At 43.6% G+C, this 12,501-nt stretch overlaps 1 protein-coding gene across 1 annotated transcript in view; it reads right to left on the reverse strand.

Annotated features, from left to right (window-relative positions):
• Nucleotides 1-269: 269 nt before the first annotated feature.
• Nucleotides 270-12,501, reverse strand: part of KAZN (kazrin, periplakin interacting protein) — a 656,366-nt gene continuing 644,134 nt past the window's right edge. Inside the window, exons 14-15 of the mRNA XM_006866367.1 lie at nucleotides 3,229-3,343; nucleotides 270-550 (exon numbers count right to left, since the gene is read on the reverse strand). Of these exons, the coding sequence (XP_006866429.1) occupies nucleotides 386-550; nucleotides 3,229-3,343 (280 nt within the window). The 3' untranslated portion in view covers nucleotides 270-385. The remainder of the gene's footprint in view (nucleotides 551-3,228; nucleotides 3,344-12,501) is intronic.

Here is a 12,501-nt window from a genome sequence, read left to right on the forward strand (position 1 = left end):
TCCTAGCTGGGAGTTTTGAAGAGCTGGGGGCCTCTTTCCATTTTGGCAGCAAAGTGTAAGAGTCAGGGGACCACATCAGTTGCCCAGTGGTTGATGGTCGCTCTGAGGGTGAGTCTGCACATACGGGAAAAAGCAAAGGTTGGGAACTCTCACAGGTCCTGTTTCCACCCATTGAACAGGAAAGTTCATGGCTCACCCAAGACAGGCAGGCTGGCATTGTCTTCTCTTCTTGGTGGGATTTTGCCTGAGTTGAGGAGCATCCTCAGCTTGGAGGAAGGGACTTGCTGCCTGAGGTTACTATATACACTAGACATGGCCTCTGAGGCTGCGTGACCTCCTCTCTCCTCGGGTCTCCCAATGTTGGGTCTGGTGGAATCAGTGGTCCTCACACATTGGTGACTTCCAGGCTGGTGTAGCCTTCCAAGCAGCAGTGCTCAGGCCTGCCCTGGAGGTCATCATCCCCACAGTCTTCATTTTGAAGGGACCCATAGTCATCATGAAAATCGGGGTCTTTGCTGCTGAATCCCCTTCCAATCTTCCCCAGGGGCAGCTGAGAAGAGAGGAATAAAATCAAAGGACTGGAAGAAGAGAAACAGTGGGATGCTTTCAGATCTGGGAAATGGGGTCTTAGGTAACTCACTGCATGTCTCTGTGTATCTATTAGTGATAAGACTCCACTGCTTCTGGGGGAGGAGAAGATTTTGTGAGTTAACATTAGAAGGGAGCATTGTGTTCCCAACTGAGAGATAGCAGGTATCAAGGGTGAGGAGAGATATTTGCCAATTGCTGTGGAGTCGATTCCAATTCCTGGCAACCCCACTCACTTCAACAGAAGTAGATAGCCAGGCCTTTCTTCCAAGGTGTCTTTGAGTCAATTCAAACCACCGACCTAGTAGCCAAGTGTTTAACGCTTTATGCCACCCAGGGACTGTAAGAACAAATGTTGTTGTTAAGTGTCACTGAATCGGGTTTCCGAGGAGTGGATAGTAAGTTTGAACTGCTGATCTTGGGGTTCAAGTCAGCCTTATTATCCATGAAAGCTCCTCCCTTCTTCCTCTGCGGGAAATGCTGAGAACAGGTATAAAGGAGATGTGAGGATACCAGATTCTGGCCATGAGATCTGGCTGGCTTCCCAAGTCAAAAAGATCTATAAATTCTCAGGATGCTGGTGTGGCAGACGTGAAAACCTGGTTCCGGAGCCCTGTTCTGCCACTTCCTACTTGTGTGATCTGGGACAAGCCACCTACCTCGTCTCTCTGAGCTTCAGTATTCTCAGCTACAAAATGGAATAGTAATTCCTAGCTCTTGGAGTAAAAATCCGATCTGTTAAGCACAAAATTTGGGACTGACACAGAAGAGATACTTGATGGATTGTTGTTAAGTGCCATTGAGTCGGTTCTGACTCACAGTAACCCTTTATGGGGTTTCTGAGGAGTGGCTTGTGGGCTTGAACCTCTGCCCTTGTGGCTCAAACTGACCTTGCAGTCCAGTACTTATCCTACAGTGCCACGCCAGGATTGTTGTTGTTGTTATGTGCCATCGAGTCGGTTCCGACCCATAGCGACCCTGTACAGGGTTTCCGAGGGTGTAAATCTTTACGGGAGTAGAAAGCCTCATCTTTCTCCCGCGGAGCAGCTGGTAGTTTCGAACCGCTGACCTTAAGGTTCGCAGCCCGATTCGTAACCACTACGCTACCAGAACTCCAGGATGGATAGCAGAAATTATTATTGGACACAGTATATCCTTAACAAATACCTTTCATTTTGAATGTATAGCTGTGATGTTGTTGTTAAATGCCATCAAATCAGTTCCAGCTCACAGCAACTCCATATCGGTTTCCGAGGAGTGGCTGGTGGGTTTGAACAGCCGACCTTTGAGTTAGCAATCCAGTGCTAATCCTCCAGAACCACACCAGGACACCATAGCCATGATAGTGCTTTGAAATGATTTGTTCATTTGGCTGCTTTTTTTACCAGACCAGCTTTTCTCAATCTTTTTTATTGCTCCTTAAGGAACTTAATTTGCATATGCGTGCTTGTGTGCGCTTGCGTGCATGCGAAGGGAGGGTACCTGGGTGGTGCAAATGGTTGCGTGCTCAGCTGCTAACTCAGGTTGGCAATGTGAATGTACCCAGAGGTGCCTTGGAAGAAAGACTTGGCAATCTGCTTCCATAGTTTAGCCAATGAAAACCTAGGGAGCACAATTCTACTCTGACTCTCATAGGGTTGCTATGAAGTCACAATCAACTTGACGGAAAGGCATTTTCCTAAACATTTTCCCCTGAATCACATCTCATCAGGAAGATTTAACACCACAGGTACATTGTGTATCTGTTTATTCACTATGTGTATGTTTTTGTTGTTGTTAAGTGCCGTCGAGTTGGTTCTGACCCATAGCGACCCTGTTGAGGGTTTCTGAGGAGCGGCTGGTGAATTTGAACCGCCAACCTTGATATTTAAGCAGGCCTTGCAGTCCGGTGCATTATCCCGCAGTACCACACCGGCTTTATATATAAAAAGAGTACGACTTTTCACTCCTGCAGAAAAGCTTTTGCCCCTTTGGGGGTGATGTTTCCGCAACTGAGAATGCCTCATGAGGGAGGACCGAGTCTTATCTGTGTCCACAGCCTCATTCTGGACACAGTCGGAACCCAGGCATCTTTCGCCGAACGCACAGAAAAACTTCTGGGTCCCCCAGTTCTGCTGTCTCTGCCTCCCCACTTCCACCGAGGAAGCTGTGGTGGCCAGATCCAAATGGCACCTGCTTCCAAACTTCTAGACTGTTCTGTTAGAAGCAGCAGAGGCCCCTTTCTTGCTGTTGGTCAGGTTGCTGAAGTTTAAATCCGAAGTTGGTGTTTTCAGAGTTTGGGGTGCACTGGCACCCTCTGGCAAGTGGGTTCAGGCTTCCACCTTGCCCCAGAGACCTGCTTAAAGAGGTGTAAGGGGGCCCAGAATCTGTATCTTAAGCTACCCCTGTCCCCAGGAGATTCGGATGCAGGCCTGTGAGACCTGAATTTTGAGATATACTACTCTAAGCCTTGTGGGAAGCTTTGTACTGGGTCTTAAGCACTAGGCAGGTACTTTGAAGGCCATCTCTCCTAGCTGCACCTGTGACCTGGCCCATCCTTAAACCTCTGTGGGTCAGCATAGAAGTCCAGAGGTGCATCTGGGAGAGGGCAGCCTGGGCCCAGGTTCGCAGGACTAACAGGTGAGCAATCGGGGGACTTACCCGGCCAGCCTTGTACTTGATGGCACTGCAGTTCTCCTCCTTCCCTGCCCGAGTGACGCTGGAGGCCCTCCCAGGGGGTGTTCTGAAGCGTTCAGCCTCCCGGATGCCTGCAGAGCTGAGTAGGAGCCCATACAGTTAGTCAGGGAGGCCAATCAGCCACTGCCACCAACACACACACACACACATACACTGGTGACAATGACCATAAAGGCTGAGACTTAGAGTAACTACTATGTGCCGAGAGTCTCTGGATGGTGCAGTTAAGTGCTGGACTAACCAAAAAGGTTGGCAATTCAGACCCACCTAGAGGTACTGTGTAAGAAAGGATTGGTTATCTACTGCTGAAAAATCAACCATTAAAAACCCCACGGAACAGAGTTCTACTCTGATACACATGGGATTACCATGAGTTTGAATAGACTCATGGCAACAGATAGCTGATAAGTCTGTGCCTTCATTGTGCTAAGATTTTTGTAAATTTAATTCTCACAGCGTATCTGAAAGGTAGATACAGGAAGTCCCTGATTTCTGATAAAGTTGAGTTATGACAAACTTCACTTGTGACCCTTTTTGTTGTTGTTGTTGCTTTTTAAGTACATCTTTTCACTAATAAAATTATTAAGCTACATACAATGTTGTAATGTGTAATTTGCTGATATTATCATTTTCAAATGTTCACTTGCAGATGTTCAAAGATCAGGAATGTATAGAGATTGATATCCTAGACATTAATGAGCTGAACTGACTTGGTATTGGTCATTTTGAATTTTACAATCACATGGTTTGCTATGCTAGGAATGACAAATTGAAGAGGAATGGTATCACATTCATCATCAAAAAGATGTGTACACATCAGATGTGTACTGAAATACAACGCTGTCTGTGATAGGATAATACCCAGACACCTACCAGGAATACCAGTTAATACCATTATCATTCAAATTTACACACCAACCATTAAAGGCAGTGATGGTGAAACTGAAGAATTGTACCAACTTCTTCAGTCTGAAATTGATCAAACATGCACTTAAGCTACATTGATAATTATTGATGGTTGGAATGTGAAAGTTGGAAACAAAGAGGAAGGATCAGTAGTTGGAAAATATGGCCTTGGTCATAGAAACGATGCTGGAGATCCCATGATCGAATTTTGCATGACCAGTGACTTCTTAATTGCAAATAACTTTTTCCAACAACATAAACAACAACTATATATATGGACCTCACCAGAAGGAATACACAGGAATCAAACTGACTACATCTGTGGCTTTTCACGGTGGAGCAGCTTAATATCATCAGGCAAACCAAGGCCAGGGGCCAACTGATGAACAGACCATCAATTGTTCATATGCAAGTTCAGGCTGAAGCTTACATAAATTAAAACAAGTCCATGAGAGCCAAAATTTGACCTTGAACAGATCCCACCTGTATAACAGATTTGATGCATTTGACACTAATGACTGAAGATCAGAAGAACTGTGGGATGATATAAACAAAATCATACAGTAAGAAAGCAAAAGGCCATTTTTTTTTAAAAAAAGGAAAGAGACAAAAGTGGATGTCAGAGGAGACTCTGAAACTTGAGCTTAGAAAAGTTACGTGACTGGAAGAAGTGAGGAAATAAAAGAGCTGAACAGAAAATTTCCAAGGGCAGCTCGAGAAGACAAAGTAAAGTATTATAATGAAATGTGCAAAGACCTGGAGTTAGAAAACCAAAAGGGAAGAACATGCTCAGCATAATTTAAACAAAGAACTGAAGAAAAAATTCAAGCTTCCACTTTCAATATTGAAAGATTCTATGGCCAAAATATTTAATGATGCTTGAAACATCAAAAGACGTTTGAAGGAATACACACAATCACTGAACCAAAAAGAATCGTCTATGTTCAATCATTTCAAGAGGTACCATGTGATCAAGAGCCAATGGTACTGAAGGACGAAGTCTAAGCAGCCTTGAAGGCGTTGGTGAAAAATAAGTCTCCAGGAATTGATGGACTGCCAATTGAAATGTTTTGACAAACTGATGCAGCTGGAGGTGCTCACTCATCTATGCCAAGAAATTTGGGAGACCTGGCCAGCTAAGTGGAAGAGATCTGTATTTGTGCCCATTGCAAACACAGGGAAAACAGTGGAATGCGGAAACCATTGAACAATATCACATGCCAGTAAATCTTTGCTGAAAACAATTTTAAAAACGATTGCAGCACTACACTGGCAGCGAGATGCTAGAAATTCAAGTAGGATTCAGAAGACATAGAGAAAGGGATATCATTGCTGATATCATATTAATCTTGGCTGAAAGCAGAGAATACCAGAACGATGTTTAATGTTAGGTGCTGTTGAGCCAGTTCCGATTCATAGCAACCCTATGCACAACAGAACTAAACACTTTCCAGTTCTGCATAATCCACACAACTGTTGTTACACTTGAGCCCACTGCTGCGGCCACTGTGCCAATCCATCTCATTGAAGGTCTTCCTCTGTTTTTGCTGACCCTCCACTTTACCAACAATGTTATCTTCTTCAGGGACCGGTTCCTCCTGTATCCAAAGTATGAGAGACGAACTCTTGCCATTCTGCTTTCTAAGGAACATTCTGGCTATACTTACTCCAACACAGTTGTTTGTTCTTTTAGCAGTCCATGGCACTTTTAATATTCTTCTCTAACACCATAACACCAATGCATCCAGAAAAAATCTACGATCTTTCTTATTCACTGTCCAACTTTCACATGCAGATGAGGCTATTGGGTCAGGCACACCTTAACTGACATTTGCTCTTCAGCACTTTAAAGAGGTCTTGTACAGCAGATTTGCTTAATGCAATATGTCATCGGATTTCTTGACTGCTGCTTCCATGAGTGTTGATGGTAGATTCAAGCAAAATGAAGTGTTGGGCAACTTAAATCTTTTCTCCATTTATCACTATGTTATTTATTGGTCCAGTTATAAGGATATTTGTTTTCTTTGCATTGAGGTGCAACCCATGCTAAAGGCTGTGGTCTTGATCTTCCTCAGTAAGTATTTTAAGTCCTCTTGGCTTTCAGAAAGCAAGGTTGTATCATCTGCATATCTCAGGTTGTTAATGAGTCTTCCTCCAATCCTGGTGCCATATTCTTCTTGTGTTTTTTGACTATGCAAAGGTATTAGACTATGTGGATCATACCAAACTATGGATATCATTGTAAGAAAAATATTCTAGAACACCTCATTGTGTTCATAAGGAACTTATACATAGACCAAGAGGCAGTTGTTTGAACAAAACAAGAGGACACTGAATGGTTTAAAATCAGGAAAACTGTTCGCCAGGGTTGTATCCTTTCACCATACTTATTCCATGTGTATGCTGAGCAAATAATCTGAGAAGCTGGATTATATGAAGAGGGATATAGCATCAGGATTGGAGGAAGACTCATTAACAACCTGGGATAAGCAGATGACACAACCTTTCTTGCTGAAAGTGAAGAGAAGTTGAAATAGTTACTAATAAAAATCAAAAAGTGTTCATGATGGATTACACCTCAATGTAAAGAAGACAAAAGTCCTCACCACTGGACCAGTAAATAACATCATAATAAATGGAGAAAAGATTGACGTTTTCAAAGAGTTCAATTCACTTGGATTCATAGTTAATGCTCATGGAAACAGCAGGCAAGACATCAAATGAACTAAGAACTGTGATACAAATAGACTGATGCATGCACATGTTTATTGCAGCACTGTGGTAGCGTAGTGGTTATGAATCAGGATGTGAACCGCAAAGTCAGCAGTTCGAAACTACCAGCCGTTCTGTGGGAGAAAGATGAGGCTTTCTGCTCCCGTAAAGATTTACAGCCTCAGAAACCCTGTACAGGGACACTATGAGTCCGAACCGATTCCACGGCACATAACAACAACAACAACATTCACAAAAGCAAAAAGCTGGAGACCACCTAAATGCCCATTAACAGAAGAATGGTCAAACAAACTTTGGTACATATATAAATGGAATATTATGCAAAGTTGAAGAATAATGAAGAATCTGTAAAACACCTCTCAACATGGAGGACATTATGCCGAGTGAAAGCAGTCAATCACAAAAGGACAAATATTGCATGAGACCATTGTTGTAAAAAGTTAAAAATATTTTCTTGCTAAATGAAACATTCTATGATAGTTACAGGGCAGGTGGGGATGGAAAAAATGATAAATAGAGGAAAATACTGTTAAACAAAGTGGATAGAGGTAAATACTATTAACTGACGTTGCACGATGGGGACTGCAATCATTGTAACAAAATGAAGTACACACTTTGTTGAATGTAAAACTGATGATCTACTTTGTAAACCTTCACTCAACTCACAATAAAAAGTTAAAAAAAAGAAAGAAAGAAAGCGAGGTATTGTATTAGGCAGATCTGCTACAGAAGACCTATTTAAAGCACTCAAAAAACAGAGATGTCAGCTTGAGAAAGAAGATGTGCCTGTTCCAAACCGTGGTATTTTCAATCGTCTCATATGCATGTGAAAGTTGGACAATGAATAAGGAAGATCGTAGAAGAATCAATGCTTTTGAATTATGGTGTTGGTAAAAAACACTGAACGTAGTACCACAAACAAATCTGTGTTGGAAGAAGTGCAACCCAAATGCTCCTTAGAAGCAATGATGGGGAGATTTTGTCTCTCATACTTTGGACATATTATCAGGAGGGATCAGTCTCTGTAGAAGGGCATAATGCTTGGTAAAGTGGAGGGTCGGAGAAAAAGAGGAAGACTCTGAGAAGATGGCTTGACACATTGGGAGCAACAATGGGTTCAAACGTAACAACAATTGTGAGGCAGGTGCAGGAGCAGATGGCATTTTGTTCTGTTGTGCATAAGGTTGCTATGAATCAGAACCAACTCGACAGCACCTAACAACAACAACCACAATAACAACAACACAATGTTGCAGTGCATAATTTCCTGATGCTAGTGTTCTCATTTACTTGCAGATGTTCAATTATCAGGTTTATAAAGATACTGATAATAAAATACAATGATAATAAGAACTGGGGGGGGGGAATAAAGAGGTATTTCACTTATGATGGAACATGTATGACAGAGTTGTCAAAACAGAGCCCATTGAAAGTCTGCCTCCATGTACTGTCATTCCTAGATTACAGATGAAGACAAGGAGACACAGAGAGATAAAGCAATTTACCCAGGATTACATAGGACTCCTGGTGTGGTGCACACTGGATTGTAAACCACAAAGTTGGCAGTTCAAACCCACCAGCTGCTCCTAGGAAACTCTATACAGGGTTGCTGTGAGTCTAACTGACTCAACAGCACTTAACAACAATGTAGCTGGTGACTGGTAGGGCCAAGATCTGAACTCCAGTCTCTGACTGCACTCTTGCTAGTAGCCCAACAGCATACTGCAGGTCTAATCAAGAAAGGAAGGACTTGAGAGAATTACAAGATTTTAGCTAATTAGGTGTCATTTCAGAAGTATCAGGAAAGTTTTCTCCTCTGCATTTAAAATCTGTTTCTGGGCCTTGTTGCCTGAAGTTTCCAGCATGATCCTTGCTCAAGTCACCCCTGACTCATGACGACCCCTCGCGTAACAGAACACAGCACAGGGTCCCACGCCATCCCCATGATCCATTGCAGATTAAGCTGTTGTAACCCATAGATAGGATTTTTCCTGCCTTGTTTTCAGAATGAGGCAGTAAAATTGCCAGGTCTTCCTTCTGAATCTGACATAGTCTTGGACGCTTCACTGAAACCTGTTGAGCGTCACAGCAACATGCTGGTTCCACCGACAGACTGGCAGCAGCTGTGCAGGAGGTCCACAGCCAGGACCTGAACCCAGGGCTCCTACATGGAAGGTAAGAATGGTTGTTGCTGGTTATGTACATAGAGTTGGTTCTGACTCATGGCAACCCTGTATAGGGTTTCTGAGGCTATAAATCTTTACAGAAGCAGAAAGCCTCATCTTTCTCCCATGGCTGGTGGTTTCGAACTGCTGACTTTGAGGTGAACAGCCCAATTCTTAACCACTATGCTACCATTGTTGTTGTTAAGTGCCGTCGAGTCGGTTCCGACCCATAGCGACCCTGTACAGGGTTTCCGAGGGTGTAAATCCTTACGGGAGTAGAAAGCCTCATCTTTCTCCCGCGGAGCGGCTGGTAGTTTCGAACAGCTGACCTTAAGGTTCGCAGCCCGATTCGTAACCACTACGCTACCAGAGCTCCTTAGTACCACTGAAACACCCATGTCTCACTCTGTTAGAATTGGACTCAGCAAACTGCAGCCTGCATGCCAAATCCAGGCTATCAACTGATCTTATGAATAAAGTTTTATTGGCACCCAGCCACACCCACTTGTTTATATGTTGTCTGTGATTGCTTTCTTACTCTAATGGCACAGTTGGGTACTTGCCACAGAGACCATATGGCCCTCAGATCCTAAAATATTTACCATCTGGCCTTTTACAGAAGATGTTTGCCAACCCTTGTGTTGGAACATCAGTGTTGTGGATAAAGAATTGAGGCTCCGTACGGAGTAGGGAGAATTCAGGACCTGAGCCAGGAGTCCTAAACTTTAATCTTCTCACCTTCCCTCTTTCTCTTTTGGGCAAACCATTATCTTCCTTGGGCTCCAGACTCTCTTTGACCCCAGGACTTGGCCCCAGTGATGGCAGAAAGCTACCTGCACCTCCTCCTTGACCCCTCACTAATCCCTTTACTCCACCCAGAATCTTACTAGGGACTTTAGTCAGACAGGCTGGCTGGAACCCTGGTTCTGCTGCGTACCCAGCTGTGTGACCTGGAGCAAGTCATTTCATTTCTTTACAGCTGGTTTCAGTATCTGCAAATTTGGGGGAAAGTCAACCTCATAAGGGTATTGTGAGGGCTCATTAGAAGAGATTGGGAGGTGATTCAAACCAAGACAAAAAAAACCCCAAACCCATTGCTGTCAAGTGGATTCTAACATGGTGACTGCATGTGTTGTTACAATAATCAGTCAGTCACAATCAGGCCCGCCATTTTAGGCTGTACCTTCCGGGTTCTTCCCTCTCCCCTCACTACAACTCCATTTTGCAATCTTAGGTTTCTGTTTCCCCGCCCTAAGCTACAAGGCATGTAGTTTAAAAGGCAACATGGCTCTTGATGTTGTTGTTGTTGTTGTCAGGTGCCATCGAGTCAGAACCGACTCATAGCGACCCCATGCACAGCAGAACGAAACAATGTTCGATCCTGGGACAACCTCACTACCACCGCCACACCTGAGTCCATCAATGATGCCACCTGGCTGATCCATCTTGTTGGGGGTCTTCCTCTTCTTCTCTGACCCTCCACCCTACCCAGCATGACATCCTTCTCCAACGATTGTTTCCTCCGGACAATATGTCCAAAGTAGGAGAGACGAAGCTTAGCCATTCTGGCCTCCAAGGAGCACTCTGGCTGCACTTCTTCCAAAACAGATCTATTGGTTCTTTTGGCAGTCCATGGCACTTTCAGTATTCTCCTCCAACACCATGGCTCTTGATAGGCCAGAGCTAAATCACCCCAGCAATGACCACTCCCTTCCTGTTGAACCTATATAAGACCACTCCCTTTCCATTGACTTCCTCTCTCTCTCTTCTTCTGCCTCCTGCCTTCTCTCTTAGGCAGAGGTCACCTTCCTCTTCCTCACCCTGAATAAAAGTCTCTAGACGGGCCGTCTGGTGTGCGGTATGGTTGATGAGTGATGCTGGGTTGTTTTTTCCCTTTCATGCGTTACAGAGTAGAGCCGCTTTGTCTGGTTCTCTTTATGGAATGGATCACCAGGTCTGTCTTCTGCAGCACTGCTAAGTGGATTCAACCTGCTTTAGGTTAGTGGCTGAGCACAAAACATTTGCCCCACCTAGGGGCCTAATGGAGTCCTGGTGTGGCGCTGTGTGTTAATGTGCCAGATTGCAAGGTCTTTTGAACTGCAAGGTCAGTGGTTCAAGCTCACCAGCTGCTCCTTGGAAACCCTATATAGGGTCGCTATGTGTTGGAACTGAGTCAACGACACTTAACAGTAATAACAGGGACCTAATGCAATATGTTAAACAATGTATTGCATTAGGCAAATCTGCTGCACAAGACCTTTTGAAAGTGTTGAAGAGCAAAGATGTCAGCTTGAGGACTAAGGTGCGCCTGATACAAGCCATGATATTTTCAATAACTTCATGTGTATACGAAAGCTGGACAGTGAATAAGGAAGACTGTAGAAGAATTGATGCTTTTGATTTATGGTATTGGAGGAGAATATTGAAAGTGCCATGGGCTGCCAAAAGAACAAACAGATCTGTGTTGGAAGAAGTGCAGCCAGAGTGCTTGCCGGGGACCAGGATGGCCAGACTTCATCTCTCATACTTTGGATATATTGTCAGGAGGGACCAGCTCTCCAGCGTAGAGATGCTAAAGCAAATGGAAGAAATGAGGAGGTACAAGAGCTGAACAGAAAATTTCAAAGATCAGCTCGAGAAGTTAAAGGCAAATATTACAACAAAATGTGCAAAGATCTGGAATCAGAAAACCAAAAAGGAAGAACATGTTCAGCATTTCTCAAGCTGAGAAACTGAAGAAAAAATTCAAGCCTTGACTTTCGTTATTGAAGGATTCTCTGGGCAAATTATTGACTGAGGCAGAAAGCATCAAAAGAAGAGGGAAGGAATACACCATTTCAAGAGGTAGCATATGATCAAGAGCCAATGATACTGAAGGAAAAAGTCCAAGGTGCATTGAAGGAATTGGCCAAGAACAAGGCACCATTAATTATTGATGGAATAAAAATTGAAATCTTTCAAGAAAATAAGGAGGCACAGGATGCACTCACTCGTCTATGCCAAGAAATTTGGAAGACAACTATCTGGCCGACTGATTGGAAGAGATCCGTATTTGTGCCCATCCCAAAGACAGGTGACCTAACAGAATGCGGAAATCATCAGACAATATCTCTGATATCCCATACGATTAAAGTTTTACTAAAAGTAATACAGAAATGGCTACAAGCATACATTGACAGAGAACTTTCAGAGGTTCAAGCCAGATTCAGAAGAGACTGTGGAATGAAGGATATCATTGCTGATGTCCGATGGATCTTGCTGAAAGCAGAGACTGAAAACATCAGAAAGATGTTTACCTGTGCTTTATTGACTACACAAAGGCTTTCAATTGTGTTGATCATGACAAGCTATGGACAACATTGCGAAGTATGAGTATTCTGGAACACTTAATTGTGCTCATGAGGAATCTGTACCTGGACCAAGAGGCAGTTGT

The sequence above is a fragment of the Chrysochloris asiatica genome, unplaced genomic scaffold (assembly GCF_000296735.1).
Source record: "Chrysochloris asiatica unplaced genomic scaffold, ChrAsi1.0 scaffold00090, whole genome shotgun sequence".
Taxonomy (NCBI): domain Eukaryota; kingdom Metazoa; phylum Chordata; class Mammalia; order Afrosoricida; family Chrysochloridae; genus Chrysochloris; species Chrysochloris asiatica.